Source organism: Hyperolius riggenbachi, chromosome 7 (genome assembly GCF_040937935.1).
Source record: "Hyperolius riggenbachi isolate aHypRig1 chromosome 7, aHypRig1.pri, whole genome shotgun sequence".
NCBI lineage: Eukaryota > Metazoa > Chordata > Amphibia > Anura > Hyperoliidae > Hyperolius > Hyperolius riggenbachi.
The window spans coordinates 266,567,450-266,592,776 of NC_090652.1; the positions used below are offsets into that span (position 1 = coordinate 266,567,450).

Below are 25,327 nucleotides of genomic sequence, written 5' to 3' on the forward strand. Positions count from 1 at the left end.
AAATTTTACCTCAGGAGGATTTGATTGGTCCATTTTCAAGCTGCATACATTTGCATACAAAATTTCCATAATGCTGAATCAACTTAAAATTATTTGCATATCATTCACCATCCCTAGTCTCTGCTAACCTATTTGAGGCCTGGAACCCACTACAAAGCAATATCGCTAATCGGAATCGCTAGCGGTTTTAATGAGCGTTTTGTAAGCAATTTCATGAGCGTTTTCTGGCGATTTTGATATCGATTTTAAAAGTGTAAGCTTTTTGCCAGCGATTGTGTAGCGATTTGCAATTAGCGTTTTTAATGCCGATTGGTCCTTTCAATTGATTTAATTTTTTTTACAGTGTACAGTAATTTTAAAAAGTTAGCAAATCGCTCTGTAAAGGAATTCATGAGCGATTACGCCAGCGTTTATATACTTTACATTTCAGAAACGCTAATGCAAAACGCTGACGCTCAAACATGCTGCATGTCCTGCGTTTGTGATTTTGGTAATCGCAAACGCTTCAGTGGAATTTGGCCCATCCATTAACATTGGCTGAGCATTTAGGGAAATTTCTAGTGTTTTGAAAACCTCTCAACGCTCATAAAAAAAAAAAAAAAAAAAAAAAAAAAAATTGTGGATTCCAGCCCTGATATAGATCAGGAGCTGCAATTTCAAATTTTAACTTCAGCCCCACCTGCACATCGAACTGGGTACTGCAACTTGAAGCGAATCTGTAAACAAAAATACAGGCTGTTCGTCGCCTATAAACTAGATCAGTGATGGCTAACCTTGGCACTCCAGCTGTGGTAAAACTACAAGTCCCATGAGGCATTGCAATACTGTCAGCTCTAAGCATAACTCGAGGAGGCAGAGGCATGATGGGATTTGTAGTTTTGTCACAGCTGGAGTGCCAAGGTTAGCCATCACTGCACTAGATCATATAATATTCAGAGTAAAGTTTGGAGAAACTGTGCTATGGATTACAAGTTCCATTGATGCTGTTTCTAGATGAATGCAAACCAAACAATTATATTGTGATCAAAAACAAGTTTTCCTTTTAAAACACGCACCAGGAAAATTCCATCTCACCCCACTAGGGATGGTCAATGAGATAAACACGGTCTATATATTTTTTTCAGGGGGGGGGGGGGGGGGGGAAGACTATTCCATGCCATGCGCATGAAGCTTTGTTTTTCTTTCCTGTAGTCATTGATGGAAAATACTGTCCTGTTTACACTTAATGTGGTAACACTTCATCAGCATCAAGACACAATGAAACACATGGGAACAGCGGGAACTGCATCCCCTGACTCCTCCCAGCCAGGAGAGATGTCAGCCGTTATTGACAGGTACCTTTGCCATCTGTGCTTGGACTCCAGTAGCCTTCAGCGCGGAGACGGCTTTCTGAGCAGCTGCCGGGCTGTCAAAGTCTACAAATCCATAACCTGCAGATCATAAACATGACAATTTATACACTTATCAAAAGGAGGCGGCTTCTCTGAACAGACTACAAAAACAATGCCAACAGGTTTGCTCAGTGAACAGGAGAAATCATGAAGGGGGGGAGGGGGGGGGGGGGGAGGATGAGGAGTTCGGTGGGTGGAGGGGTAAGCGATTAGCGGTGAGGAGAGAGCACAATAGGGAGAAATAAGGTACTACATATATAAAATCCATTATCTGAAATAAGACAAGAAACAAAATATAAACAGAGCAAAAGCAAACTGAGGATCTCAAAGGAAGAACTGTGGAGAACAGAGAAGATATTGGGGCTGTGAAGTCAGTACAAAAATCATCTGACTACTTTATGAAACCACTGACTGAATGACTCCAGGTACCCAAAACTGCGCCGACTCCTCGAGGTATAGAGCACAATCACCTGCAAAATAAACCTGGTGGCTACGTAGCTGGCACCCTTGCCTTGTAGCACTAGAGTTATCAGATCACACACTATCTGCATGGTATTTACATATTCTACTGAGGTTTTTGTTAATGGTGTCTTATGAAAGCCCCAAAAAAAAAAAAAACATACTTGCAGGGTAAGGGCCCATTCACCTTATACAACTTTTGCCTTCATGCATCACTCTTGAAGGACAACTGAAGAGAGGGATATACTGTAGAGGCTAACATTTATTTCCATCACATGGACTGCCTTCTGTGCTACTAAAACTGCTGGATTTTCAAAGAAGAAAAAAGGCCCGTTTCCACTTGTGCGGTGGGAAACGCAGTGGAAAAAAATTGCATGCAGATGCTAATTTTGCATGCGGTTGTATGCGAATTTTCATGCGAATTTGCATACGATTTCGCATGGATGACTATGCGAATTTAACCATGGCAGTGCCTGTGTACTTTTCCATTGTTTTTATGCAAAATCGTATACAAATTCGCATGAAAATTCGCATACCAAAAGCGCAAATACATTGTATGCGAATCGCATAGCGGTATGCGAAATCTGATGGCTCTGCCGTGCAGATTTTTTCTGCACAGAAAAACGCTCAGAAATCCTGACAAGTGGAAACAGCACCATCCACTTGTATTGTCTATGCGAATCTGCATGCAGGAAACTCATGCAGATTCGCTCTAGTGGAAACGGGCCCTCAGTAAAAAAAAAAAAAAGTTCTCTATCCTAACTGTGAATCTGCTTTAAAACCATAGCCATATGATGCAAATAATCCAGTGCCAGCCCCTCCTACAGCTGTTGCTACTGACAATGACAGATCACATAAGAAACAGGATGAGGGTGATGAGCCCGATGCACATTATGCACCAGAATTTGAGGAAAGTATTCCTACTCTCCAACCCAACCAGCTTATTCCTGACAATTGGGAAACTAAGCAGGATGAGGAGTGGGCAAGTAGCCCCATACACACGCTCAACAGCGGTCTTTTATGCAGCATAATTGTCAAACAAGTTTTGTTGTGAAACAAGTTGAACCAAAAAAAAAAAAAAAAGTTGCTTTCTATTGTTCACACAACTGATAAGACTGATAAGCCATCAACCCAACTGCTGGATTGACTGCTTACCTGCAAACAGATTTTGAACCAATTTCACTATGCAACCGATTCACAATCTGTGGAGCCCCCCCCCCCCCCCCCCCTGCATAATTACCTGATCCGGCCGGTGCGAGTCCCCCGGTCTCCGCTGTCTTCTTCTCCGCTCTGGGCGCCGGCTTCACTTTACTTTCTGTCCGGGGAAGTTTAAACAGTAGAGGGAGAAGTGAAGCCTGCCGGAGGCCAGCGGAGAAGGAACAGCGGGGACAGCGGGGATACGTCAAGGCCGGATCAGGTAATGTATTGTCGCTAGCGTCGGTCGTCGGACATTTGAATGCCGCTATCGTCGCACTCCCGACCTGCCGGCGATCGAGCGACATCTTCCGCGCGGACACATCGATGGGAACGATCGATTTCGGACGGTTTGCGCAACAATTTCACAGCAGATTCGATCACAGTGATCGAATCTGCTGTAGATCGGCGGGAAATAGTATAAGTGTATGGGCCCCTTAAGGTGGCCACACAACACGCAATCTGACGGTACAATTTTTATACAAGCTTACCAACATCCATGTAGTACACTGTAACAGCAATAGATAACTTTGACTTGGATATATTTTTCAGTTAGTCTCTTATACTACACATGAAAGTGGTAAAATTGGTAATTGATTGTACAGCCAGATTGCATGGTGTGGGGCTACCTTCAACAGTTCTTTGAACAATAGCAAGCAACTTTTCTTGGGTTGTTCAACTTGTTTCACAACAAAAGTTGTTTGATAATTGTGCTGCATAAAAGACCACTGTTGAGTGTGTGTATGGGGCTTACTGATCTACATTTGAGCAGTATCAGTATTGGAATAAGTTATCAAGGTTGGTGCAACCCCAACACGATTGGCTACTACTGCTGGTTTCTGCAACGGGCAACAACTAACAGTCAAAAACACATGTCTATTAAATGAGGATTCAGGTGCACTATGGGTAACTGTGTATATTGTTGCAATATCAGCTGGATAGTGTACTGGTAAGGCCTTTGATGTAGGATTTGAGCCTTTGACCAGGGTTCGAATGCTGGCTTAAGCTGGTTAACAGCTTACAGGTGCCGCTGATTGAAATAGACGCCCTGTTTTGATCCTCTAATACCTGCCAGGGTGTATATTTCACCTCACACCCCCGCCATGCATTCTTGCCACTCTGCCTGCTGCAGCTCACTCACCCTCCCGTCTCTATGACGGCAGAGCCTTGTGAGCTGGTCAGGAGCAGATTTCATTGGCTCCTGGCCCTGTCATCAATGTAAGCAACTCCCATTGGCTTACAGTGATCACACGATCAGGAGCCAATGAAAGCGGCTCCTGACTGCTAGATTCTCAGCTGAGAGTACAGTATGTTCAAGTCTTTATAAATCTAAATCTGTTATTTCAGTTTTGGGACTTCATGAAGGGTAAAACCTTACTGTCCCTATAACCAGTTATTTGAAGGAAAACTACAGGATGTGTTAAATGAAAGGATCTTATAGAATCTACTTGCTGTTGTAGCTTAGGCATGTCCTGCTGTGTATTCAAATGAACTTTCAGAAAGTGTTTCACATCTCTTGCCTAGTCAATAAAAAACAGATTCTTTAGGAGCGAAGGCAGCTACTTTATATTCTTTAAAGTGGGATGAAACTCCATCTTAACAGAAAAAATAAAAATCATGCAATAAGAATTTATTTAGCTTCCCTATCATGTCATTTTTAGTGCTCACTGTCAGATTTAAGAAAAATGTGATGTGATAAAAGAAAATTATGTTTCTGCTGGTTTCCATCTTTACGGTTTTCTCTGTGATGCCAAAGTGATATCACTGCTGCCCTTATGTTAACCTGTATAACAGCCTCACATCATTGTGAAAACTCTTCAAAGGGAAGAGTAGGATTCAATTACCTTCTGGTCTTAAAGGAGTCATTAGCCAAAAATAAATCCCCCCAGCTCTATTTACCCGGGGCTTTCTCCAGCCCCTTGCAGCTGACATGTCCCACACCGACCGCTCCGCACGCAGCCACCGGCCCGGGTTCCCCAGCGGTGCAGAGACCGACCACCTCTAGTGCGCCCACTTGAGCGCCGCTGTCAATCCACGTTGTCTGCAATGTATTGCCCCTGCACAGTACACTGTGGACAACATGAGCTTGATTGACAGCGGCGATCGCGCAGGCACAGTAGAGATGACCTTGAGGTCGCCCTCTGCACTGGCAGGGAATCCGGGCCAAAGGCTGAGAGCGGAGCTCTCATGGATGTCGCCCATTGGGATCGGGACCCCATCCCCTTGGGCAACATCGCTGGGCTGGCATGCACAGACTCATGTCAGCTGTGTAGCTGGTGACGCCTTCTGTTGATATGCAGGGGAGCAGAGGGATGACGGAGTGGCGCTTGCGTGACGTAACATGGCGGGCTGGGTAACAGCGTGGACAATAGGATCGCTCGTCGCTGGGGGCGAGTAGACACGCTGGATGGATTGCTTGCGTGTCGAGAGTCACGAGCCTCAATATACAAGTTTGATTATTGGCTGAAAGTCATTATCGGTCGCCTCAGCCAACTATATTGAAGTGTATGTATGAAGCTCTAGCCTCCTTGGCGGTACCCCAGAGTCAGGCTTAGGCTAAAAGAAAAAAAGTTGCTGGAAATGATAATCCCGGGGAGGAGAGTCTGTGCAGGGTTGCTGCAGATCTCTTTGCAGTATGTGTTTTTCCTGCTTTTAGGGTCTAAAAGCACATACAAAAAAAAAAATTGTACAGCTTTTAGACTCTAAAATCAGGAAAGAATCATACCACCAGGGAGGCTAGTGTCCTTATCTTATCTGAAATGGGAAGTTTGTCATTTGCAGTTTGATATAAGCTTGTTACTGTAGCTGAAAAAAAAATCCTGTTTCTCTTTAAGGAACCTGTGATTGATAATATGCTGTGGAGTACAAATGACCAAATTATCTATTTTGGGTGGACAGGCCTAGAAAATGTCAGGGAATCCTAAATAGCCACCCACTCAAATGGTTAAAACCCCCTCAGAATGGAAGAGTGCCAGTGTACTAATTCGGAGCACTAACAACCATAATGAGGGCCTACGTATGTGACGAAGTGATGCCACCACGGAGGCACTGTCAGGAATAATTGCAGGATCCGTGCTGACATGGTCAATTAAAGTCAGAGAGCCAATTACTTGCCCGCTCCAAGGACAGCAGCCAGCTTTGTATGGCTGGATGGAGCTGCATCCGGCTCTGAGTATACAAGCCTCAGTCATCCATCTCTGGGCTGGAGAGGATTCTAATTACATATAAAATTTATTGTAGAGGGAAGAGGCAGAAGCAGAGGTGGCAGCTGTCCCTCTGCACAGGCCTGGCTACAGCCAGCTGCATATGTGCAAGAGTCCTCAATGCTCCTTATGCACAGAGCTGCAGTCAGTATATCATCTGCTGCATAAATTAACTAAGTTCAACGCTGCAACGTATTTCATTAGGAGAAAACACAGCATAAATCTAATTAGAGGGCAACCCTGGCCAAAGAGGAAGAGTAGGGTGGGGCTCTGCCTCCTGCTGGGTTCTCAATGCTTCTGAGAGGGGGGGGGTGTGTGTGTGTGTGTGTGTGTGTGTGTGTGTGTGTGTGTGTGTGTGTGTGTGTGTGTGTGTGTGTGTGTGTGTGTGTGTGTGTGTGTGTGTGTGTGTGTGTGTGTGTGTGTGTGTGTGTGTGTGTGTGTGTGTGTGTGTGTGTGTGTGTGTGTGTGTTCCAACAGTAGGAAAGCAGGTCACACGACTGCTACAAACACTAGAGGCCGAGTCCAACGTGATGGAAGACATGAAGACCCAGTGCAGTGTGCTAAAGCCCGTACCACCAAACACCTCGGAACATGCTATGGGGGGCACTAGACACTAGCCAACATGCTATGGGAGAGGAAGGGGGGCACTAGACACCAGAAAACGCAGTATGGGGGGCACTACACATCAGAAAACAGTATGGGGGCGCTAGACACCAGAAAACGCAGTATGGGGAGGTAGAAGGGAAGGGGGGCACTAGACACCAGAAAACAGTATGGGGGGGCACTAGACACCAGAAACCAGTATGGGGGGCACTACACATCAGAAAACAGTATGGGGGGCGCTAGACACCAGAAAACGCAGTATGGGGAGGTAGAAGGGAAGGGGGGCACTAGACACCAGAAAACAGTATGGGGGGGCACTAGACACCAGAAAACAGTATGGGGGGCACTACACATCAGAAAACACAGTATGGGGGGCGCTAGACACCAGAAAACACTGTATGGGGGAGGGCACTAGACACTAGAAAACACGGTATATGGGGGGGGGGGGGGGCACTAGACACTAGAAAACACGGTATGGGGGGGGGGCGCACTAGACACCAGAAAACACGGTATGGGGGGCACTAGACACCAGAAAACACGGTATGGGGGGGCACTAGACACCAGAAAACACGGTATGGGGGGGCACTAGACACCAGAAAACCCAGTATGGGAAAAGGAGGGTGGTCAATACACATCAGGTCAGGGTACAGATGGAAACCACTAGACATCAGGTAATGTGCAGATTGTGACCAAGATTTTGCTCTGGGGGGGTATTTTAAGAGTGGGGAAAAACCCTCTGTTTATACTCAAGTATGTATGGTAAACCTTTTAGTCCTGCCAGCATAATAGTGTATTTATTTTACTAGATTTTATATCAGCTGTCTAAAATACACTGAATCCAATCTATCTTCAGCTATTGGACCCTGATCCTGTTTCAAATACCTTTTCTACCAGTAGGTTTTCACATCTCATCTACAAAATACTTTTGCCAGCAATTAATAAGATGCATCAAACCTTGGCAAATTTGAGACAATAGATTGAGTACTTCTTTGTTGGCTGGCAGGGTAAGGTGCGAAAACATGCAGAATAAAAGTGAACTGAATGAAAGCCCTTGTGTGTCTGTGCTCCATGCCATCAAATATAATGTATGCATGGCCTTAGAAATTAGCAGGTTCTAGAAATCGATAGGGTTTGGCGCTCTCCAGCGCTTTACTAATCACCGGCGCTCAGCAAAGCGATGCTGCTAATGTATCCCTATGGGATCATTCTCACTGCAGCATTTGGGACTCGCATAAATCACAAACGTGCTGCATGCAGCGCTTTGGGGGCGATTGCGATGCGATTCTGTTTAACGGGAATCACAATGCAAATTGCGTTAAAATCGCGACCGGCGTTAAAGAGTTAATCAGAGATGGTCAATGAGTAAATAATTCTGGCCAGCATGTAGATTTAAAGTAAACTGTATGCAATTTGGAACTGTGCCCATCAGAATATGCAAGAAGTACATTTGGCCAGGGCTGTGGAGTCTGTACAAAAATATATAAGTTCCTAGAGATGTTGCGCTCCACCCACAGATAATACTTTTCCACCTGAATTTAATACCGGTTCGCCACACCGAAAAAATCAATAGTTAAGTCACAAGAGGTGCAGGCGCTACTGCGGTCTCCCGGGGTGTTGTTGTCACACAGTTCCCTCTCCTCACTTCCTCCGTGAGATATCCAGAAAGTGCACAGCAGCCCTCGGGTCGTTTTTACATAAAGGGAAAAAAGCAAACAACACAGCACATAGGGTAATAACGTCTGGTAATGAGATTTAAAACCTCCACCTGCCCCACATCACACCGGTGTCGCACACTCCAATGCCAATGTATATAGATTGCGCTCACCAGATAATGTGGCTGCTCGGTCACAAACAGCACAAAAGCGCTTGTTGTAAATAGCCACTCGATCATGAGACTCCTTAATCTTGCTTCAAACACCCTGTAGTCCTCCACTCAATGGAACCTCCGGGCATGATGAGAGAAAACACACAATAGTGCAATATCTTTACACTTTCTATGGCACCTCCACCTCACCCTGGTGCAGCACCCTGTGCAGTAACTAAAATGCGCTCACCAGATGCCTTGGCTGCTCAATCACAAACAGCAAAATAAGCCCAGCAGTTTGCAGGTGAAATCCTGTTCCTCCAACTGTAGCTTCCTTAAAAACTAAACAGAACCTTCCATTGCGCAGTACTACTTTAATATACGTAAAAAAATTCCAAGAATTGCACTCACATTTTCCATAAAATTGAAAGGCATATATAGATAAAACTCCAGCGTCCTGGATCAAAACAGCATGCTCTCCTTGGTGTGCCGACCTCTAGCCCCGCCCAACGCGTTTCGTCCGAAGACTCATCAGGAGCTGAACAAAAATAATCCAACTCAAACTCTGACTCCTAAGTTGATGAAACCACCAACTCCAGGTACCCAAAATGATTCATATTCCTCAACTCCACAGCCCTTCCAGGGCCATAAAGTGGGTACAAAAATCATTCAACTAGGACTTCCCTGTTTATGAAACCACCGACTCCGACTCCAGGTACCCAAAAATTGCTCTAACTCTCCGACTCCACAGCCCTGCATTCGACTTTACAAATTCTTAACGTCATACAATCTGCATCTGATTGAACATATCTGGTGTGTATTACTGAATTCCCTTGTGAAAAGACCAGGGCTTAACGAGACTTACTTTTCCAACCACCAGAGAAGACAAGGATCCTAATCAAAAGATTTTATTTTTAGGGGAGAGAAACCAGGTTCCACACTGGAACCAAACACGTGTTTAGCAAATATTTCTAATGCAAAACTTCACTGACCTAGGAAGCTCATGCTTAATAGTGGGGGTTAGAGTGGAAAATTCTTATACTGCGCAAACCTTACCCAGGAAGTGGAAGCTGTGCTAACAAATGAAAGCAACACCGCGTGTGAAGCTGCCAGCCAGCATGCACGGTAACCACTTCCTGAGTCTGTGGAATTTTGCCAGTTTAAAAAACATCAGCGCTTCATGGTCGTGGCATTACATATGAGCCAGAGGATGACAGGTCCACTTCAGGGGATGGCCAATTTGAATTTCCAGACAGGGGTTAGTTGATGACCTCTGTTGCTCTTTTATACTTATGATCCACAAATAAAATTTTAGTCAGCGTTCTGTCGTTATAAGAGGCTAAAGGAACAACAGACAAAAGCCAAAGCTGGCAAGAGCCAAGACAGCAGCAGTTTGCATCCACTCAGCCTAGTGTGGAAATTATCGATTGCAGCGTAATGTAGGAAAAGCTGAGTGCTTTCTGTTTCCTGTAATGAGACCCTCGCCAGGACTTGACATTAAGAAGCTAGAACAGACATTTCAAGTAGTCATTTAAAAGATGGTGAAACCTAAAATAGAGTCCCTTTGCGTAAAGGGGTTAATAACATGATTTACGTACCCACATTTATGAGCAGAATGACTGACAGGCATGGGGTGGGGTGGGGTTATGTTGGCAGCAGGGTCATCAATCCATACCTATACCTTAAAGTAAACCTGAACTGGAAAATAAAACTTTACAGATACACGCGTCATGCTTGCCTCCATCAGTCTAGTCTTCAAAGTCTTTTCCCTCTACATCAGGGGTGTACAAACCTTTTAGGCTAAGGGCCATATTGTTGTTCTTGAGAGTGCTAGGGGGCTGAACTAGCGAAATTAAACACAATTTTTGCTGATTGCAGATAATTAAACTATGCCTCTGACATTTTGACAAATAAAACATTTTCGCGGGAAATGACCTATAAACTGTGCAGTTAGCACAGTGGCAGCTGCTAAACAGTGGCTGTTACAGCTGCTGGCATAGTGGCAGCTGCTAATCAGTGGCTGTTACTGCTGCTGGCATAGTGGCAGCTGCTAATCAGTGGCTGGTACTGCTGCTGGCATAGTGACAGCTGCTAATCAGTGGCTGTTACTGCTGCTGGCACAGTGGCAGCTGCTAATCAGTGGCTGTTAATGCTGCTGGCATAGCGACTGCCAGCAATGGGCTCACAAGTAATTACCTACTCATTCATGATTCAAATGAGGCTTAATTGCCTCAGCTGGGTGCATGGGAGATGTGGGGGTTACTTACCCAAAATTCCGCCGGCTTCTACAAGTCCCAAACGTCCTGCATGCCTATGGAAGGCGTTGCAAGACTCACTACAGCGCACGGTAGTAAGTCTTCAACACGTCCCATAGGCCGCATGCAAAATGTTTGGGACGGCAAAATAATCCCATGCACACAGCTGAGGCAATTAAGCCTCATTTGAATCACTAATTAGAGTAGGTAACTACTCGTGAGCCCTTCACTGGTTATTGCTGCTGTCACAGTGTCGGCTGCTAATCAGTGTCTGTAATTGCTGCTGTCATAGTGGCGGCTGCTGATCAATGGCTGTTGCTGCTGGCATAGTGGTGGCTGCTAATCAGTGGCTGTAATCAGTGGTTGTTACTGCTGATGGTATATTAGCAGCTGCTAATCAGGGACTGTTACTGCTGCTGGCACAGTGGCAGCTGCTAATCAGTGGCTGTTACTGCTGCTGGCACAGTGGCAGCTGCTAATCAGTGGCTGTTACTGCTGCTGGCACAGTGGCAGCTGCTAATCAGTGGCTGTTACTGCTAAAGTGGTGGCTGATAACCTACAAGCAAACAAAGGGAAAGGCTGAGCAGCGACACAAAGTGGCCCCAGCATGCAGCACCGCAGCTACGGCCTATGGAATTAACAACTGTGGAAAGCTTAGGTGGCTACCAGAAAAGGCTCAGTGGGCCACATTTGAGATGGCAAACTTTTGTGTTTGATTTTTCAAATCATAGATAAAAGGGAGATATGAAAATCGAATGCAATAATTGGCATAAGTTGGAGGATACTTTTAATCAGATTCGGATTGAAATTCCCCTGAAGAGATGGAGCTTGCAAAATCCTGTTAGTCATTTCCCTCCCAGCAGAACAGCATTGCTGGGGGAGGCTTGGTGGCTTTGCAGTGACCCTCTGAACAGTCCTTTGCTGCTTACTCATGGGTGAGTGGTGAAATCAGCATCATATGACTGGATTCCTTCCCTGCTCCAGTGATGCCATCTCCCCGTTTAAACTAGCGGGAGAGAATTCTACTGACACAAATAGCAGGAAACCAGACGCCTTAGTATGAAGGACTCCTGCATCCCACCAGTGTCACTCTGGTAACAGCAACTCTAAACACTGGAGCAGATTACGGCGTGGGCTTCAAGTGATGACCGGCCTGGAGGGGGAGGCATTGACTGGGTCAGGAATGACAAAGATTTTTCTGGTAATTAAAGGGACAGAAAATACCCAACAAAAAATAAAAGCCATGAAGAGACCAAAGTATAATTAAGAAGTGCTTAAACTGCCCCCCTTCTAATTAGTCCAGCCAATTTACACAACTTGTAATCCTTTCAGATGATTAATGCTGCTAAACAGCAACAGTGACCGGGGAGAAAATATCGGTCTTAATGGGAGAAGAGCTTACAGTCCGAGATTTGTGGCTGCACAGTACTGATTGGGTAAAATAGTAACACACCTGAACTGTGCTGAAAGCTTAAAATAAGAATAGTGGGGTGAAAGAACACTTTCCCGATACCCTCCTAATGCTGCTTGTTTTTGGGGCCTCTCCGTTCCTAGTTCCAAGACCCCTTCCCCCCACACCCTGCCGGGTGTTCAATAAGTGGTGAACAAGCAATTCTGAACCATGCATGCCCTGTGAAAGAAAGTGCTCATCCACATCTTTGTTCTTTTACTGAGTATGAGTGGTTCCGAACTCACACATGCCCAGGTCAGATATGCTAGTGCATGGCCATGGGCAAATCCTCTGGATTATTTGACTGACAGGTTAGTTGAAAAGGACAGGGGAACAGGAGGACACCACACAACAAGCAGGACAGTGCTAGTTTAAGCTTACAATGCTACCCTGAGGAAAAATAATTCGCCCCCACACACATCAGGCACCCCCCCCCCCAACTCGCCTGTCCTAGCGCGCTGCTCCAGTCTGTGCGCTCTCATCTCCTCGCAGGGGTGCCTCAGTGACCTGGGGCATGTTATTAAGTAAGGACATGCGATGGGTCATGGAGAAGACGCAGCTAGTTGGGATGGAGACAGGGAGCACGAACAGAGAAGCGCACCAAGGCATGTGCGCTGGTATGCTGACAAAACTTTGCAGGGTCCCTGGGGCAATCGCCCCTTTTGCTTTGCCTCTATGGTATCGCCGCCCCTGCAGCAGCAGCAGGTCATCTACCCCCTCATTGGCTTCATTCGCAATGTTTTTTTTTCACTCAGGGGTACTTATCGGCCTGATTTAGCAAAGTTCTCCGGGATATGACAACAGCTGAGAAGAGTTTGCTATGAGCTTGCAAACCTTCTCAACCCTCAGTGTGGCCACAGCATACCATAGTGAGGATTGCCAGAGTATTGGCGAAATAGTGGTTTTATAGCTGCAGCCATCTAAGAACTCTGTGGTAATGTGGTCACTACTCGATTATTTCAACAGATTAAACATAAATCAAGTAATGAAAGTCTATTGAAACTATATTTTAGATAGATATTAAAAATAGCGAGGACAATGGACAGATTCTCTCAAGTTGTTATTGCTCGCTGTCTCCTTGTCCTGACAGAGACGAAAAAACTCAAATAACCAATTAAACTTTTACCTATTTGTTTTCGTGCCAAGAGTTAGAACCCCCTCTAAGTGAAATACAGTATATTGGCCAGCTAACTTTGGGCTTCTTCTAGCCCCCTAAAGTCTTCCTGGTCCCTTGCTGTCATGTTGTGCTACTTATTTTGTGCTACTCCATTCTGTTGCTGCCCCCCTCCGAAAGCCCTATCTTGCGATTTATCTTGTGATATTATCTTGCCTTGAGTGAAAGGGGCTTAAGAAATCTTCCTCGGTTTGCATCTCAATCAGTTAAGGTGCGTACACGCACTACTAAAGAGAACGACGGGTCCGTCAGACCCTCCCGCTGGGCGGTCGTTCTCCCGACAGTAGTGCGTATATACAGTTTATCTGCAGATTGTTCAGAAACAGCCTCATCAGTCTGCAGACTGTACACACGCACTACTGTCGGGAGAACGACCGCCCAGCGGGAGGGTCTGACGGACCCGTCGTGCTCTTTAGTAGTGTGTGTACGCACCTTAACTGATAGAGATGCAAACCGAAGAAGATTTCTTAAGCCCCTCGTTCATTTTCTTGATCAAAATGAGATTCTTATCAGCTTTTATTTGATTTGATCGTTTTGGTCAAATAAACAGGAAAATCAAGCATTTGTATTGTGCCATGTATGAGAACCATTAGAAAGTACTAGAAGCCGGCCTGTGTACATGTATAGCGTGCGGGAGGAAGATTTTGGCCCATGTTAGATAAGGATATTATCCAGCCTCCTAGTCTTGCTGCAGGTACAAGTTTTATTAGCATCAATCTGCAGCTGGCTTGGCGGTTCTCCCGCTATACCTATAAATGCAGCAATTTCTTCTCAGCTCGGCATTTCTGCATCACCTGGTAAAGCCTTTAGACAAACACCTGGTGCCCCATTTATTTTTATTGCGGGGATATGTTGTCTTTACAAGCACTGTTTGTTTTGTTGCTTCTATGATGCAACTCCTAATTTCATTTGCCTTTCCAGAAATTTGTCAATTTTGAAAGAACCTTAAAAGGGAACTGAATGTGGGACATATACAGAGGATGTCTTATTGCCTTAAAGAGAACCCGATCAGCGGGAGGGAAGGGACGCGGGCGGGTAGTGCCGATACAGAGGAGGCGGGGGAGCGGCGTTAACAGACACCGCATAGGTAAACATTGTGCTGGAGACACGCTGCGTGTCGCTAGCACGGCGGAGGGGACAGCAGATCGCAGGGGGGTCCTGGGGGCACACCATAGGGCAACAGAGGCTGGTGATAGTGTGCACAACCAGCCTCTGTGCCCCACTAATATAATTAAATCCCACCTCGGGTTCTCTTTAAGATCAAAACATGCCGTTGTGTGGGTGTGCAATTTAACCCTTTCGGGACCGGCCGCCTAACCCCCCCTTAAAGAGAAACTCCGACCAAGAATTGAACTTTATCCCAATCAGTTGCTGATACCCCCTTTTACATGATAAATCTATTCCTTTTCACTAACAGACCATCAGGGGGCGCTGTATGGCTGATATTGTGGTGAAACCCCTCCCACAAGAAACTGAGGACCGTGGTACTCCTGGCAGTTTCCTGTCTGTGAACTTTGTTGCATTGTGGGAAATAGCTGTTTACAGCTGTTTCCAACTGCCAAAAAAGCATGCAGCAGCTACATCACCTGCCAACAGTAAAAATGTCACCATGTAATAAATGGCAGAATGTAAATCAGGGATTTAAAAGATTTTACAATGGGAAAACACTGACTAAATAATTTATACATAATTATTAAAAAAAAAAAGTGCTTCATTTTTACAATACATTATTTTCACTGGAGTTCCTCTTTAAGGACCAGGCGTTTTTGCTGCAGGGGGGGGGGGGGGGCGTTTGGGGGTCAGGCAGCCAGATCCCCCCTGTGGTGTGCTGGGCTGTGTCTCCCCCCCCCCCCCCCCCTTTAGCCAGATGTCCTCCCTGCACACAGCAGCCATCACTCACCTTCCAGGCTCCAGCGATGAGCCGCAGCGGATCCCTCTGCTCCGGCCGGCACCTCTTCTCCTACTGCCGCTCAGTTCCGGGTTGCGGCATGATGAAGTCATCAAGCCGGGACCCGGCGCTAACGTCAGAAGGAGCAGAGATGCCAGAACGGAGGGGGGCGCCGATCGTCGTGGGAATGGTAGGAAAGAGAGTGGATCCTCTTATTTCCCCCCTGCCGCCGCAGCTGTCAAATTGATCACTACGATCCGCCGGTGATCGTAGTGTTTACATGATCAGCAGCCATACGCGATGGCTGCTGATCACTGAGGGGAGATGTCAGCTGTCATATGATAGCTTTATCTCCCCTCTCCGGTGCACACAATCACGTCGGGACGGTTTGTTAGCGCGGACGTTGAATCAACGTCCAGTCAGGACGGCAGCACCACCTGCTGGATGTAGATTCAACCTACGTCGGTCCCCAAAAGATTACCGTATATACTCGCATACAAGCCGAATTTTTGACCCCCAAAAAGGGGGTCAAAAGTTGGGGGGGGTCGGCTTGTATGCGAGTCTTCCCTGGTGGTCCGTGGCCCCCGCTACCCCCTCCCGCCGCCGCTATTACCTGCAGCGGCTTCCTCTTCCCCGGCGCTTCCTCTTCTCCGCTCTGCGCTCTCATGCCCGTATGAAGAGATCACAGCAGCGCACTCGGCGCTGCTGCTGTGATGATGCAGGGGGCAGGAAAGAGCGCGGCTCCCTGTAGCGCGATCTGTATCGCCGTTACCAGGGGAACCGCTCTTTCCTGCCCCCTGCATCGTCACAGCAGCAGCGCCGAGCGCGCTGCTGTGATCTCTTCAATTCATACGGGCATGAGAGCGCAGAGCGGGGAAGAGGAAACGCCGGGGAAGAAGAAGCCGCTGCAGGTAATAGCAGCGGCGGCGGCGGGAGGGGGGGCGAGCAGGGCACTATACTGGCCACTACCTACTATACTAGCTATACCGGGGCACTACCTACCTAAACTGGGCACTATACTAGCTAAACTGGGCACTTTACTAGCTATACTGGGGCACTACCTACCTATACTGGGGCACTACCTACCTATACTGGGGCACTATACTAGCTAAACTGGGCACTTTACTAGCTAAACTGGGCACTTTACTAGCTATACTGGGGCACTATACTAGCTATACTGGGGCACTATACTAGCTATACTGGGGCACTACCTACCTATACTGGGGCACTATACTAGCTATACTGGGAACTATACTAGCTAAACTGGGCACTATACTAGCTATACTGGGGCACTATACTAGCTATACTGGGGCACTATACTAGCTATACTGGGCACTATACTAGCTATACTGGGGCACTACCTACCTAAACTGGGCACTATACTGGCTAAACTGGGCACTATACTAGCTATACTGGGGCACTATACTAGCTATACTGGGGCACTATACTAGCTATACTGGGGCACTACCTACCTATACTGGGCACTATACTGGCTAAACTGGGCACTATACTAGCTATACTGGGGCACTACCTACCCTTACTGGGCACTATACTAGCTATACTGGGACACACTGGGGGGGATCACGCGGCCAGCATTTCCTACCCCCGGCTTATATGGGGGTCAATCATTTTTCCCTGTTTTTTCATGGAAAAGTTGGGGGGGGTCGGCCTATATGCGAGTATATACGGTAACCAAATCCACTCATATTATTGCTGTGCATTCATATAGTGCTAAAATCTTCCACAGCGCTTTAAAGAATCAATACTCATGCTAATAATTCTCCCTCAGAGGAGATCATAATCTAATCCCTACCACAATAATACTCTAGTGTCCTTATCACAGCCTAATGCTGGGAATACACAGCTCGATTCTCCCGCTTGATTCCGCAGGCGATTCTCTTATCTTTTTCCATTGTGTTCAAGGTGGAATTCAGCGGCGGAACGATCAGCCGGAGATCGGACATGTCGGAAATTATCTATCGAGCAATCTAAATGGCTCAAAAACAAAGCATAAAGCCTGGTATACACCTTACAATTTCCTGTCAGATAGATGGGTCGAATAGATAATTTCCGGCAGGAATCACGGAAGTGTACATCGATTTTACTGCACTAATCGGGGTAGAATCACCCATGCATACTCTACCGCTAAGTGCTAGTGTTTTGCACTTTTTAAGTGTGAAGTCTGAAGCCTCTTAACTGGTCTATAGGCATTTGGGATGTGGGAGGGAACAGATGTGCACAATTTCAACAGAACAATGCAATTATAAGATAACAAGCATAGGACCCCCCCATTAAAAATAAATAAAAATAATAATAATTATAAATGAATAAAAAAAAAATTAAAAAAAAAAAAAAAAAATCGCACCTAATGAGGACCAGTCAGTAGATTAATACAGGCTGTCAAATATAATGGGCTTTTGTGTGCAGAATAATGAAAAAGAAAAGTGGAAACAAGATCTGAGGGTATAGAAGGGTATAGATGAAAATAGATCATGGCTAATGACACTTACCTTTACATTTGTTTGTGGTTTTATCCAAGATAGCTTTTGTGGAAACAATTTTGCCATATCTAGAAAAAGGAAACAAAAAAATAATCCAGGTTAACGTTCGGAATAACTAATTTACAGGGAATATAAAGCAATTTATTATTTTAATTTGTTGCGTTAGGGCCCGTTTCCACTAGCGTAAATTCGCATGCATTGTCTGCATGCAGATTCACATAACCAATGCAAGTCAAAGGACCCGTTTCCACTAGCAAAAAATTCTGTGCGCTGAGCTGTGCAGAAAAAATCCGCACAGTGGAGCCATCAGAATCTGCACACCGCGATCTTAGTGTGCAAATTGCATTTAATGTAATTAATAGAAAAGAAAAAAAAAAAAAAAAAAAAAAAAAAAAAAAAAAAAAAAAAAATCGCATGAGTTTTCGCCATGTGAATTTTGCAAGCGAATTAGTGTACCTTTTCGCGTTAAATTGATGTAAAAGCACACAGGCACTGACATGGTTAAAATTCACACACAAATGCGTACGAATTTGCATCCACATGCAAATTCGTTCATGCGTTTTCTGCAATGGAATCGCACCGCACTAGTAGAAAACTAGCCTTAATTTTATTTATTTATTTATCTGGTCATACTGGAAAGCTTTATGGAACGTACTCATTGGATTTTTGGTAGATCAAGTAAACGCCATTTTCCAGATATTGATCATTCACCTGTTCTAGCACCTTGCACCATTCAGCAGAAATCTTGTCCAGTATCGATCTAACCTTGCAGCTGTAAGCTTTTTGCTACTCTATTCACTACAAGGCTTTGCACGACCTTGCCTGTGTGCTGCCTGCAAGCCCGCAAAGGATATGCCAGGATTGATCAAGGAAAGAGTCATTTCCAGTCTATAGATGATTGATATTTCAAACACTACAATAGTTTTATTAGATTTATCATTAAAGGTTTGTACTGAATCAAACACCTATCACTGATAAAAAGCTATTAGTGTATGGGCAGTGTTCTCCCCAGGCTGTTGTAGCTGGGTGCTCCACCTGGATAATTTTGGGGAACACCCGGCAGTCATCTGCTCCCCTCCTCATCCTTCTCCCATGCAGCAAGTAGAGTTGCACCAGACCTACATTACCCTGCTGTGCACTACCCGGCTACTTTTTCTTCTCCCCATCATTTTTTTCCAGCCGGGGGTGAACACTGATGGGTAACTTCATGTTCCTGCGTATGAGGTTTGAACGGTCATCCAAGGGATGAAGTCCTGATCCATTAGTCCTGTACGCAAGCTACAGTAATCAAGTCCGCTCAGGTGACAATCTAGCATTTGCACAAATGTGCCCCAAGGTCACTTAACCTCCCTGACGGAAGGTTAATTTCCTACACCCAGGCATGTCACCCAGCAGGGTTCAGGGCTCAATTCCTTGAGTGACTTCGCAGGGCCAAGGCTGTACTGCTGCTATGTGGGGAGGAGAGGAAGACCACCAGAGTGGCACATGTTGCGTCTCAGGACGGGTGGGTTGAGTAGGGTTAACAATGCTCTTTGGTCAGTGGTCGTCCGAGTCAGTCCTCCGGGCTGATCACTGGCGGAGGCATCGGGGGGGAGCTTTACACACACCGGACTCTCAGTTATCAACCGCCTCAGCTGAGTTTCATCTATCATGTGTACACAGCATTAAAGAGTTAAAGCGGATCCGAGATGAAAAACTATAACAAGTAACTTGTCTATATATCTTATCAAAAGTTTAGACAGCAAATCTATCTGCAAACAGCTTTAATAGAATATGATGATTCTTTCTTCCTGTGATACAATGACAGCCGCCATGTTGTTTGTAAACATTACACAGAGGCAGGCTTATCTGTATCTTGAGCCATCAACCTAATCCCCTCTCCTCCTCTCTCCTGCCCTCTGCATCTGAAATCAATGGCTAGTAACACCACCTCCTTCTCCTGCCCAGACTGAGCTCCCATGAGCCCTTGCTACTGTCTGACAGTGCCTTTGCTCTCTAAAAACCTGTGGGTGTGGCTTGTTTACTTTATAGGGAATTAGAGTATTAAAACAAAATCAAAAAAGTATTTGGCTTGAGGAATGCCCTATAAACAATAGGAAAGGAACACAATTATGCAATGAGTAAAAGTTCATCTCGGATCCACTTTAAGTGTGGTTTTACTGCACCATAGTAAAGATAGGCTATCTCTATAAGGTTATCTATAATAATAAGTTAACAAGTGTTGAGTTTGCTTTTGGATCGTAACTGCAACAGTAAATTGGGACTTTTTTGACAACAAAATTTTACAAGTTCCACCAGCAGGTGGAGCAAAAACTTTTACTTTTAAAGAGACTCTGTAACAAATTGTTTATCTTTATTTCTTCTATGCTATAAGTTCCTATGCCTTTTCTAATGTGGTCTGGCTTACTGCAGCTTTTCCTAATTGCACAGTAGCTGTGTTATCTCTGTTATATGATCTAATCTTCTCTCTATAGTCGGCACAGTCAGGCTGAGGCAGTCAGACTGGAATGTGCAGGGCTGCTTGTGATTAGCTAGAAGCTGTACACACCCCCTGCAGGCTCTGTGTGACTAACACACTCTGCTTAGCTGAGCCTATTAGAAGCTGGTTAGTTTGTTTGTAAACACTGCCTAAAACTGGCAATTACAAGCCAGGTTTGCAGCAGAGAATGGCAGAAACAGCACAGAGGGGACCAGGAGCACATAATGAATAGAATGGTATGCTTTTTATTGTAAGAATTTCAGAGTACAGATTCTCTTTAAGATTTCATATATTCCCTGGAGGCCCAGCACAGTTTTGGCAGACATTGATTTAAACGTCTGCAGGTCAGTATGCCAAAAGCAATTATTAGAAAACCATCTGCACACTAAATTATCACCTTCACCAGCTTCATTGAGAAAGCAATGTTTATTAGGTGTTGAAAGGAATGACCTGTAACTCCGAGAACACCTCTGCAGGAGGAGTAAAGATGGCCATACAAGTAACAATTTTTTTTCACGGATATCTGGCTGATTAGATCATTCGATCAAATCTGGTAGAAATCATGGTTGCAAACAGTTTGCTCAGGACAAAATATTTCAGTCGTTAAGCAGCTGATCGGAAACACTTCCCTAGCGGCGTTCGGTTTGATGACCAACTAAACTACTCTCATCTGTCTCTCTTTCGGGTCTCTTCTCTCCCCATTGGCTATTGCTCCGGTCTTCACTGTCGCGTCCCCAGGCATCTGTGCGACTTAATTCAGAGGCCAAATACTAGAGGCCTATAATGGTCACAGTGCCCCTAGTGTATGCCCTCTGCATTACATTACACGTGCGCCCCGGGGATCGGCAGTGATAGAGAAGCAGACAGGTGAGTGTCCACTACACCACATGACTTCTGGTTGGGTGGGTGGGATGTGGGGGTTAGGGGGACTGGGTGACCTGACAGGTGCACACATATTTTCAGAGATGTCATTCTGAAAAAGATTGCAAACCTGTGTGTAGTGTGTGGAGGGAATGGAGCAGATAGATCCCCCTCTGATCAGATAATCTATTAGCCTTATCGACCAGTGTATGCCCATCTCAACAACACAGATAAATATTGTGGGGCATTTGATATCAGCAAACCTCCTCCGTGTGTCTTAGTTCTATGAGAGGCAAGGAAAGAAACGTGAACAAAGAAGTAATAATTATACATTACGGCGGCAGCGGCCTTGTCGTTTCGTCACTCGTTTGCAAATCAGCCGCCATACCGCCGTGCACCCGACCAATCAACTTCGGCCCGACATCTTGCAGATTGCGCGATCGACCGTGTGGCCAATTTCCGTCCCAAAATTGGTTGCTTTGTCGGTCGGGCATGCACTTGGCAGCACCAATTTCATCCAATTCAATTATAATAATCGAATTGGATGGTTGATTGTTCGGGTGATGTATGGCCACCTGTAGACTTCTCTGTTCATCTGTAAGATAAACAAGTAAAACAATAGCTCCAGTATATACAGAGACTGCAGAACATCTGTGCGCCAGACAGCAGTGCTAACAATGTGTAGTTTAATCAGTACTTCATTTGTATTCAGAACACGAAGGCCCATATAAAGCCTCACACACTCCAGCAGCCATAGCGATTCTTACTTGAACAGGTGGATTCTGGGTAAACTCTCTGGGAGGCTGAGTGGTCACATGATGGATCAGTCTCTTCCTGTGCATTCAGGAAGTGTGCTTCTGAATCACATGCTGCCAAGACAGGACTCCAGTCATCCAATGGATAAGGATAAGCACCAACCGATGCAGTGTTATGTCACATGGGTGACTGAGCCACTAGGAATCTGGTTGTAGCAAATATTAGCTGCAACTAGTCTTCTAGCACTAGAAACTAGTCACTGGCGCTAGCAACTAGTTACTATGGTTAAAAAGTAGTTTCTAATGACTCCGTTTACACATACAAAGCTGATTTATTAATATAAGTGCAAGGAAAACTGGAGCAAAAGTCAAGCAGACCAACCAACAAGATTTAACGTTTAATGTACTTGTGGAACTTTCAGCAACACAAGCACAAAACTGCACACAGGGACAGATTTATCTCAGCTGATGCAAGAACAAGAAAACAAAAAGGAAAATAGGAGCCAATGTCAAGATCAATTTTGATTGGTCGCTCTATGCAAGTGCTGGATTTCTGCACTTGCACTACATGTTCCAACCAGCACTAGTTTTGTTAAATCGTTCTCATATTTATCACATAGTATTATTTAGTATTTATATAGGCACAAACATCTTCCCCAGGACTCTTAGGGCTCTTTCACATTAGGGCAGATTTTCTGCGTTTCAACGCAAAGGATAAAGTTTGCGTTACCCAAGGTGAAATGAAAGTCCATAGACTTTCATTTTAGCTTTCACATATAACGCAGCCTTTTTGTGCGTTGCGTTCCACTGCACCCAGGCGCAGTTTTTTGGCCAACGCTAGCTTTATGCGTTACAATGTTAGTCAATGTAAAACGCACACTATGCGCGTTTTTAATCCGTTAACGCAGGCAATCAGTCCCAGAATGCAACAGAGGAACAATGTAGAAAGTTGACAACTAAAAGAAAAAAAAATTACCTGCGTTTTTCTATGTGCAGTAACGGATTGAAAACGGATTAAAAACGCACACTCACTGCAGTGCAACGCATATCAAAACGCAGTAAAAGGCATACAACAAAACGTATGCTTTGAGCGTTCTCCAACGCAAGCTCTGATGTAAAAGAGCCCTTACAGAGAATATAGAGTCTTGTCACTAACTGTCCCTCAAAGGAGCTCACAATCTAATAGTCATATCTCTGTTATAGTCTAGGCCCAATTTTAGGAAAGGTAGGGAGCCAATTAACAACTGATCTGTAGGTTTCTGGGAAGTGGGAGGAAACTTGCGCAGACACGGTATGAAAACATCCAGTGGGCAGGAGACACTAGGGTCACGTGACGAAGGGGTTTTTCAGCGCTCTGTCATCTTGTTTAAAATGTTTTTCCATGTGCAATTTTTTAGATTTGGCCTAAATACATTGAAATTAGAAATGCACGACGTGTGAAAAAACAAACAAACAAAAAAAACAAAACAAAAAAACAAAAAACAAAACAGTATGTGCTCTAAAATGCAAAAATAAAAAAAACAGACGAACCAAACGGGACGAATACAAAACATATGCGATGCTTGAGCGTCCCATTAACTTCAATGGGCAATACAGCGGCGCATACTGCAAAATGTGCACAAATCCAGTAAGTATGCTTCCTGCTTTAGGGCTCGTTTCCACTATCGCGAATCTGCATGCGTCCAACGCATGCAGATCCGCACATGTAATACAAGTGGATGGGCCTGTTTCCACTGTAGCGTTGTTGAGGTGCGTTTTTTTCAGCGTGAAAAAAACGCACAAAAGAGCCAACGATTTCGCCTGCGTCGGGAATCCGTGCGAATCGCCGCTAATGTATTTAATAGTAAAAACGCATGCGTTTGTTACATGCGTTTTTACCCGCGATTTCGCGTGCGATTTCGCACCTTTTTCAATTTTATTTAGCCCTGGCAGTGTCATGGTTAATTTCGCATGGCACCCGCCATGCGAAATCGCAGGCGAAATCGCGGGTAAAAACGCATGTGGAAACGCATCCGCATGCGTTTTTACAAGCGTCGGAATGCGGCCGAAATCGCGTCGCAACAGTGGGAACGAGCCCTTAAGGGTTCTCTTGCGTGTTTCAAGGTTTGGAGCACAGCAGACAAGGGTGCCCGTGAACCCCCCCTTTCCCTCGACGATCTATTCAAGAAAAGGTAAAGATTTCTCATGGGAAAAGGGGCAACAGCTACTGATTGGGATGAAATTCAATCCTTGGTTACACTTCCTCTTTATGCCCGGTGCACACATCTAATTTTGCTTGGGCAATCGCTGGCCAATTTTACCACCTCCATGTAGCAGGAGTGCCGATTTTGAATACTATGAACAGATTGTTTGGTAAGCTCTCATACTACATGGAAGTGGTAAAATCGGCCAATCATAATTGTATGTGTGTATGCATCCTTAACCCTGTGCAGAGGTCATCAACAAACAAATTATAGGACTATGCGCTCATCATCGCTGATATTTATCCTGTAAACAGCCGTAAGGCAGCAATTTCTATGTTGGCCTACGCTCACCAGCAGCCAAAATGAGGGGTCTCCCCTTCTCCCTTGGATTTTCCATGTAAGTTATAAGGAATGTAGCGAGAGGCGTGACACTCCCACGCTTGGCTCGGTGACGGCTTTTGGCGGAGCAGAGAGAGGCACAGCAGCGGAAGATCTCATTGCTGGAGTCCCTGAGAGATACAATTTGGATTGGAATGAGTCAACACACTGGCATCCACTCACGACCAAAATATCCCAACTGGGTGGAATAAGCCTTCACACTATGTACCCTATGCCTTCAAGCATATGAAAGGAGCCAAGCAGAGGCCTCAGAAAGCTGTCTTCCAGGTCATGAACTGGTTAAATATCTGAGTGAGGCCTCGGTTTCCATTTCCTCCAAGTACTCCTCCTCGGTGAGATATGAGTGTGTGGGGAGGCCCGGCCCTGCATTCCACGGCACATCGCCCAACCCACGTCCTCTGGCTCTCCCTGTATCCCATCACTGACAGGAACATGGCTTGTACGCTGTTGTGTATGCATGTCCGCACTCATGACAACCCCGAGAAGCCAATCGTGATTAATGCAGCCATGGAGTACAACGGCCCAGAGGGAAGCCGATATTGCTGTTTACAATGTCTTGCAATAAAGGAGAGCGGAGACCGGCCCACGCTACCAGGACACACATGACATTCCTGCCAATTTCACAGGCGTCAGGAGGAGGGGAAAATGAACGTTTTGTTGATGAACTGTAATGACTGTAGATAACGTACGGCTATTTATTTTTACCTTATCTACAATCTTTGTATGTG

The 25,327-nt window shown here is 45.3% G+C and overlaps 1 protein-coding gene across 6 annotated transcripts in view; it reads right to left on the bottom strand.

Moving 5' to 3' along the window:
* The window catches only part of RBMS1 (RNA binding motif single stranded interacting protein 1), a 470,972-nt gene that overhangs the window by 65,948 nt on the left and 379,697 nt on the right, over window positions 1–25,327 (bottom strand). For all 6 annotated transcript variants that reach the window (XM_068245657.1, XM_068245659.1, XM_068245658.1 and 3 more), the window contains exons 3-4: window positions 17,932–17,990; window positions 1,339–1,430 (exon numbers count right to left, since the gene is read on the bottom strand). In XM_068245657.1, coding sequence (XP_068101758.1) covers window positions 1,339–1,430; window positions 17,932–17,990 — 151 coding nt within the window. The remainder of the gene's footprint in view (window positions 1–1,338; window positions 1,431–17,931; window positions 17,991–25,327) is intronic.